The sequence below is a fragment of the Xiphophorus maculatus genome, chromosome 11 (genome assembly GCF_002775205.1).
Source record: "Xiphophorus maculatus strain JP 163 A chromosome 11, X_maculatus-5.0-male, whole genome shotgun sequence".
Lineage (NCBI taxonomy): Eukaryota > Metazoa > Chordata > Actinopteri > Cyprinodontiformes > Poeciliidae > Xiphophorus > Xiphophorus maculatus.
In genome coordinates, this window is record NC_036453.1 from 4944656 (window position 1) to 4953398 (window position 8743).

Consider the following 8743-nt stretch of genomic DNA (forward strand, 5'->3'; position numbering starts at 1 on the left):
GTTGTTGATTAAAACATGTTTGTTTTTCATTCAGTGGGTAGAGAATCCAGAAATTTTCCTCAAGAGTAGCGATAAAAGCATATTTTTAAAAAGGTTACTCAAGTAAATGTAACTGAGTAAATGTAACTAATTACTACCCAACTCTGGAAGTGAATAAAATCTTTAAAAAGGAATTTCCCGGGTTGTACTTCATAAAAAACCAACAAGAATAATTTCCCACGGTTCTTGAAAGCAGCACAAGTTCACTCGTAAACATTCTGGGCTGCAGTGATTGGTCAAAGTTAAACTGTCAGCGTGTTACGTTTAGAAACTCGCTCCCAGTACCTGACAGCTCAGAGCGCTTCGCTCACCGAGGACACCATCACCTGACGGGACGTCTGACGGCGCTCTCCGCTTCCAGTCCGCCTTTACTTCTGGAGGAGACCTGGAGAAAAGATGACCTCCCAGGACACTGCTAAAGACTTGGGTCACTGTTCCGAGAGAGAGAATAACCGATCGGTCTCCCCAGAAGTGCAGAGGGAAGAGAAGACGTCGCCGATTCTCCGTCGGCGTCATCCATTCAGCGTGGAGGCGCTCATGTCCGGGGGGACGACGGATCACCGCACCGAAACGTCCACCTGTTGTAAAACACCTGGAGCCACCGTGTCAGCCCCAGCCGAAGGGCTAAAGTCTTTGTATCTATGCCGGGACACGTGTAGTCCTCCCGGGGAAGGTCGGAACAGTTTCGCGGCGGTCCCTTCTTCTCCGGTGAAATCTGAGGTGTCGGAGTCAGAGGAATGCTCACACTGGGTTTCTGCCAGCGCCTTCTCCACACAACCACGTAAGTTTATTTCCATGTTATCAAGCTTAATAAAGCTTGTTTATTTACTTTTAATGTTTTATGTAGTTTATTATCTACATTAAACCTTTTAGATTAGTTTAAATAAGAACAAACTTCAAGTAAGACTCAGAAAAATCAGGAAGCAAGGATATTTGAGTTTACACAATTTTCAATCAATGCATAAATACATATTACATTGAAACGTGGTCGACTTTGTGCCCCACGTCGCCTTTTTAGTACATTTTAAGTTGCTTTGAACTTTTTGAGTTCAAAGACTGCCTTACTTAATAGCATGTTTTTTGTTATATTTACAAAGAATGAAAATAAATAAAAAAGACATGGATTACAAACTAAACCTTCCCAAGACAGGTTGATTAACTTAAAAATCAAGGTAGAAGTTAAAGTGTTATTAGGTGATATGGCTTATGTTACCTAGATTTATTTTTTGTTTATATTAGCAAAAAAAAAAAAAATAACATACCTCGTTTGTGTCATCAATGGATTTTTTTTTTTTTACCAATATTTAAATGTACCTGAATTAAAGGTTAACTTTTTTCTCCAAATTCTATTGTTTTTTTCAAAAGTGTAACACAATGCCCTCTGTCAGAATTTGGTATTACAATAAAAAAGTATATATAACTAATTACAACATTAGTAAATTTGATTTATCATCCAATACTTCTGTTCATTGATCATTTATTTACTTACTTTGTTTATTTTAATTATTTCTCAGCCAGATTATAATCTAAAACTAATAAAAATGAAAGTAGTAATGTTAAGTGAAAGCACGATTGTCAGTTTTTCAACTGAAATTTATGTAAGTTTTTGGAAAGTCATTACTTGGTGTATACTCTATTCAGGTCATGTTATAAGTAGAATAGTTGAAGTCACTATACTAAATTTTTCACCCTTTTTGTTGCATAAGGTCACATCAGTCCAGGCTGTCAGCTGAGGAAACACAAGACCAACAGAAAACCCCGCACTCCCTTCACTACATCCCAACTCCTGGCTCTGGAGAGGAAGTTCAGACAGAAGCAGTACCTGTCTATCGCAGAGCGAGCAGAGTTCTCCTCCTCCCTGACCCTGACGGAGACCCAGGTGAAGATCTGGTTCCAGAACCGTAGAGCAAAGGCAAAGAGGCTCCAGGAGGCTGAGCTCGAGAAACTCAAGATGGCCGCTGATGCCAAGACGGCAGTGGTGGCAGCCACTGCCACTTCTGCAGCGCTACATCCCGGCTTTACGTTACCACTGTCGCTGGGCGCCATGTCTCTGTACGGACATTCGTATTCCGCCTATCACCACCACCAAAGACCCATCCTGCCCATATCCCCGTTAGGACTATATGCTGCTCCGCTGGGATACAGCATGTACCACTTATCATAAACACGGAAATATTTTATGTATTTTGCTTTTATGCATTCCAAAATGGACAGAGAGGATCTGTGCTTGACATTTAAAAAAATAAATAAATAGTGTACAGCCTATCCATATCACCTGCACAAGAAGTGTGACATTCAGAACACTTCAGATCAAATTAGCAACCTGTTTTTCTTCCCCTAGGTGAGGATAGAAAGGTGCTTCCTGTTCTGCCCTCGTCGGACAGCCCGTTTACACTATTGCCCTGTTATGCGGAGGGGTGTTTCTGTCTGGGTGCTGTTTATCCTCTTCACTTGTTTACATCAGCAATAATTGAGCAGGGGCGAGGACTTGCACTGGGCACCAAAGCACAGACCGCAGCTGTTTTCTTAAGCCTTGTTCCCAATCAGACGCAGTGCCTTGTGTCAGAAAATGGCCTCAATGTCAGGATAATTGTGAGGATGAACTGGAGTTTTAGCTTCTCAGGACAGATTGAACATATCACTGAAGCTTTCTTGTGGTTTACACAAACCGATTGCCTTAAAAATAACATTGCATTCAGGTTAAACCTGAAAGTCACCTACGCTCTATATAGCAAAACATAATTTATACCACTATAGTTGAAGTTTCTGTTTTTCTTCACAACACATTTATAGCACAATAACGTATTTATCTCCTATGAAATACAATGCTGGAAATGTATGAGTGCCTTATGTTGTGTATTTATGGTAGAGAATATGGTACAAAGTTTTACCAAATGTGTATTTATATTGCTCCTTTTGAGCATTCTATGCTGTTTTTGTTTTGTCATCTGAAATTAAAGTTGTTTAGATTCTTAAATACAGATATGTAATTTTTTATAGCAAAGAAAAGTAATACACGAATACCTATCTCTAGGTAAAATTAGTTTTTGTAAGATTTAGAGGAAGTGCATCCTTTGCAGCTTTTTTAAACATAAATCCATGTGGCTTTATGTCCATGACGGTGTGTCGTCAGAAGAGTTAACAAGACCATAAACAAGAAACATGAATTATACAATCATGCATTTTCTTCTCACTTATTCTGCCCTCATGTCTTTTATTAGGCTAAAATGCATTTCTTGAATCAACTTATAAAAATGCCTGATGTCTGGAATATTATCTCCTTATTGACAACCAATAATCGGGTGTGCAAGTTGAACAGCAGTGTCATGTAGTCTCACATTAAGCAAAGCTAGTTGCAATTAAAAACTCATACTTCCTACATTTTGAAGTACTTTTGCTTTTATTAAAAAGTTAAGTCACTGCTCATTGCAGCTATATTAGTAATTCTGCTTTTTAGAAAGAGTGTTGACTAGAGACGCTTGGATAATGTTTTTCTCACTGATGCAGATTTTCCAGTTTTCTTTATGGTTTGATATGCTTGGTCCGAATTTAATTTGTAACACATAAAGGAGAAGGGATCTTTATTGCAAGTTTTTGAGTCCAGCAAAAATTGAAGGCATTACAGCAACTCCATTTATGCATGAAAGCATACGTCCCTCATCTTTATATGAGTTTTATTCAAGTTCATCGTCATACATACTGTTGGTTGATGTGTTTGCAGACTAAAACTAGCAAGAGTTCTTACTTTTTATTCATTAATTTCTAAACATTATGAAAGCAAAAGAAAAACAAAACAGATTATTCAGTCCTTGACATGATCACTGTTCAAAATTCATTCAAGGCAAAATTGACCAAATGATTGGTTCATTTTTAGCCTTGACAAACGAAATTACCTAAGGTCAGTTAACTTATTTACAGGAGAAAGTCATGCATTAAACTAAATTGTTACCAATTTGATTTTTGATCAGTTTCTCTTTGTTAACTATTCAACTATTTTGTATCTTGTCCTGGCATCTTAAACTAATACTATGGTGGGTCTGGTTGCTTTGAGGTTTCACAAGCAGATTTGCTCTGCACAACAGGCTACATCAGTTTTAGGTAATAAAGACAAAAGGAGGAGGGGAAGAAAAACAACTCAGGGGGGAACCAACAACAACAGAAGTGACAAACAGAATAATACAAGCAATACTTCTTTCTCAGTAGGACTTATTTTTCACTCTTGTTGTTTTCCTATCTATTAACAAGCTAAATTAAACCACAACTTAATGCCAGAGTTTAAAGCCACAGGGGGAGTTTTGAGAGCTTGCAGTGCCTGTGCTTTTGTTAGGACTGTAAAAGCAGCTTAAAAACTTCCTTGTGACTTTGATGTAGCAAAGGAATTGTTTATAGGCAGCGGCACATTTATGAGGTTCCTCTTTAATCAGAACAAGTTGCAGGGGTCGGGCAGGCAGTGAGAACTGGCAGGCGAAGCAAGCAGCTTACACAGATGAGCAATCAGCTTAATGAAGTGCAGACTGGCAAGGATGCCTGTCTTTGCTCTTGTGAAACATCACATTTGTGGTACTTGGACAAGGAGGGGGAAATCTGAGTGTGAAGAATCCACTAAAGCAGCTTCTTTATGCGAAGACTTGTCATTAGCAGAGAGGATTTGTTTTTGTCACTGTTAGCTATAACTCATCTGTCAGTGATTGGTCATATTTGTGGTTTTACATGTTACTTAAAGAGAAAATGTGACTAAGAACCCCTCTGGGTTTAAGTCATGTGCTTGTATGCAACCTCCTCTAGTGGCTGTTTGATGCATAGCATTCGATCATGACTACTTCCTAAAAAACATTTTCAGTGCAAAGTAAACATTATGAAATGGCTCTCCTTTTAGAGTCTGGTGAAGTGAATCCAAATTCCAAGGTGAAGCAATATTTCTAAACATAGCTCTGGCTTGTTTTTCAAACTACAATGTCACAACCACCCGTTTGCAAAGTCAAAACTGTGACTGTGAGAAATTATGACCACACCTAAAATGAAACATAATCAAATGCTTGAACTTGAAAAGATTTTAAGTATTTGTAGAAAATAACTCAAGAGTGTGGTTGTTCTTCCTGTGAGGCCAAACCAGAAGAAAAGTCACAAAGTTGCAACGGTGACCTCAAGGTTTCTTAAAATTAAGCAGGAATCTCACAATGTTTTTCAGTTCAGATCTTGGTCATTTTTAAAAAAAAATATCTCGTTCACACGTTTATGCACACATTCTGATAGTGGTGAAGTGCACTGTGGGTCTGACAGAAGTGAGGCTGCTATGCATCAGCACCACTGGGTCCTTTGACTCCAACAGGCAGGTGGGAGGTGAGAGGAGGAGGGCGGATCTTGCTTAAGACAGACAGGATTTACTGCTTATCTGCTTAGACACAAGAAATTTACAGCTGGTAAATTTTGAAAAAGTAAAAATCAGATGTTTACTTTGTGGCATTTCGTTATCAGAAAACGTCTCTTAGCAACCAGTTAACAACAAATATTATGTTCAAAAAACATAAAATTTCTTCTGCTCTTTTGAAATACTACTTATCTTGTACTACTTACTACTTAAGAATTGTGCAGTTGGTGAATTTTGCAGAAAAGTGAAAATATTTTCTTTGTCATTGGTGATAAATATATTATAAAATAGACATCCAAAACAAGAGTAAAAGTCTGATTTTTACTTTGTGGCACTTCGTTATCAGAAAACACGCTCATCTCTTAACACCAAATTAATTACACTTAATTGAATCTGCTGTTGAACTGGGTTATGAGTTTAATTAATGTCTCTAGTCAATGGTTTTCAGTGTGGAGAATGATGAAGAATTTCTCAACTCTCCTGGACTTTCTGATGGAATTCAGTATGTTAAATAATAAGCTTTGTTTTTCTGCTTTTCAGTTTTATCAAGTGTCAAAACCAGCAGCATAATTTCCTCAGAGAAAAACACTCGGCCCATTTTTAATAAGAGTTCCCTTGGAACAGTTTCAGGATTCAAATAAAATCAGCTTTGGCCCCATTGTTTAGGATGTTAGCATCCCAAGTTGCTATTGACTTGTGTCCTCCCATAACACATAGTTTTAATCTAATTAACCCCGGCGCACAGAGCCAAGTCAATAATTCGTGGAATGATATGCAGTGGCAGGTCTCCTCTGAATGGCACCCTGGGTGAGACCTTCCATCTGTCGACCCCCAGCCAATTAAAACGCAGGAAATTATCTGAGTTTCTGTGACGGGATAAAACATAGAGCAGTCTCAAACAAAGCACATCTCATCTAGTCTCCCTATTGTTCGCAGCAAATAGGGATACCTAGTTAACACACAGTGACATTTATTGCACATGTATAGTAGCAACAGGAAGTTTGTCCAGGGCATATTTAACCAATACATTTAACTGCATAACTCCTGAGTTGTGGAGTTAAAGTCTTCTATTTCAACATATTCTATTTCAAAGATCTAATCCTATTTAAAGTGTAGCTATAAAGTCAACAAACTACATGTTAATCAGAGTGAGTTCACTCAAAAAACTAGTGAACAACCCATCATGTTTTTTTCTCCACTGCCTTTCATGTAAGATACATTAAAAGTTTGATGCTAACCTTTCCACTGATCCATGTTTTCCTGAATCTGCAACAATGCATTTCAGAAGCCAGCATTTTTAAAAACCAGACAGAAAATCAAACAGGATTCAAGCAGCAATCTGCACATGAGAGGTAATGGTTGTGTCATGATCAGCAGAAATGAAAAGTCATTTGCTTCCTTGAAAGAGGAAGATAAATATCAGTTTACATTGGTGAGAATGTGCAATAAAATACCAGTTTACCTACTCAGACAATCAGTACTGATTGTCACATGTGAGGCATTTGAAGGCAAGACCCTTGACTCCTGTAATGGTCATAAAAATGTGGCGACATACAGGATTATGAGTGTCGCCTCGGAGCAGAATTTTGCTGATTTAATTTCAACTCTGACTATATGTTGTGGGTTTTTGTTGATCTTCCCCCTCAATACACTTGCAATAGCAGGTCTCCTCTGAATGTTAAATTCAGTTGGTAAATTTAGCAAATGTATTAGAGATACAATATTGTTTAATCCTATGTGTGGAAAAAAATAATAATACTATACAACTACCACACTGAAGTTTGATGTCATGCTATAGAGCAGGGGAGCCAAACTCCAGTCCTCAAGGGCCGCTGTCCTGCAGTTTTTAGATGTGCCACAGGTACAACACACTGGAATGAAATGGCTTAATTACCTCCTCCTTGTGGAGATCAGTTCTCCAGAGCCTTGCTAATAACCTAATTATTCTATTCAGGTGTGGTGCAGAAGAGGCACATCTAAAAGTTGCAGGACAGTGGCCCTCCAGGACTGGTGTTTGGCACCGGTGCTATGGAGCATGATACCCTTTAGTTTTTGTTTTCAGCAGAAAAGAAAATAGTAGTTGTATGGAGCTAATTGCAGGTCAGTCTTGAAAGGTTGCAAATAACTTTCGTTTGGGTTGAAGGACTAACCATAAACACCCAGAGCCACAATAACATGATTTAGATCTCAGTATTTTGAGGTCAAAAGAAAATTAGCATAAATAATTTTGCATAAGACTGGATGGGATAGAAATCTATATTGTGCAAGAATGAAATATTTGGTGAGTTCAAAATGTTCCTTAAGCAACACAAAATATCCATAAACAAAAAAGATTCATAAAAACATAATCACTCTTTGGGTATGCAACTTGGACCTTTTCAGTTTTCCTGTAGCAGACAATGTTTGTGCATATCTGCCTGGAGGCTTGTACAACACATGGACGAGTTGTTCAATTTGCAGATATCCTCTCTGCATTTAATACTGGCCACCCACTAATCCTGGCTGGCAGACTGAAAGAGCATTTTTGACTGGACTCAGAATTAATCACATGGATTTCAGATTTTTCCGGGCAAATCTGAAAGACTATATCAGACATATGGTGAAACATGTCAGCACCCCACCACCCTTCAATTTTACACAGAACTCAGCAGTAACAAAAGACATACAGAACTGTTGAATTGCAAAGTTATTATGACACCATGTCAAACCAAATTTGAAATGCCATAATAACTTTGCAATTTAAGAAAAGCATTGACACTAGATTTGACCCATGCTGTTTATGATTAAGAGAGACACTGAATAAGATGATAATGTTGGCAATTATGACTCTTTTATTATGGCTCACAAAAGACTGTTGGCCAATGATTGACAACATATTTTCATTAAATTTGTCCTTCAACAAATTCTTAACGATTGGGATAAGCTGAAAAGTTATTATGCTTGAGAATACATGCTGAAATAAAAAATACAAAAAAAAAACAAAAACAAAACCAACATCCTTGAACGCTGAAGCTTAATTGTTCTGCCTTGTTATATTTTTAAGATCTATACTAGTGAGCTCTGCACCATGCAGTAACCTGTTAGAAAAAAATACATAAGGAATGTTCAAATATAAAAACAGAATAGCAGAGGAGCAGTGGGTACAGCTGTGCTTCTTTTCTAAAGGGGAAAGCATCAAATCTAGAGTGAAGAGGACCAAGCTCACGTTCTGCTCAATTTTTGCAGAATGGTCAGTATTCTCTTCAGGAGTTTGTTAAAAGTTTGATTTATTCCCATAATAAATTTTAAAGAAGTTAAGCCCTTGAAGTCCTGCAGCAGGAGTTATAGAATACAACA

At 37.8% G+C, this 8743-nt stretch overlaps 1 protein-coding gene across 1 annotated transcript; it reads left to right on the forward strand.

Annotated features, from left to right (window-relative positions):
• The first annotated feature begins 291 nt into the window (after positions 1–291).
• On the forward strand, positions 292–3882 carry LOC102229768 (homeobox protein MSH-D-like). Its single transcript, XM_005805993.2, has 2 exons — positions 292–820; positions 1746–3882. The coding sequence occupies exons 1-2, from the start codon at positions 436–438 to the stop codon at positions 2201–2203; spliced, it is 843 nt and encodes a 280-aa protein (XP_005806050.1). The 5' UTR covers positions 292–435; the 3' UTR covers positions 2204–3882.
• The last annotated feature ends 4861 nt before the right edge of the window (positions 3883–8743 follow it).

Coding starts and splice junctions, on each gene's coding strand:
- LOC102229768 (XM_005805993.2), top strand. CDS start 436: ATGACCTCCCAGGACACTGCTAAAGACTTGGGTCACTGTTCCGAGAGA. Junction 821..1,745: donor CGCCTTCTCCACACAACCAC/GTAAGTTTATTT, acceptor TTGTTGCATAAG/GTCACATCAGTCCAGGCTGT.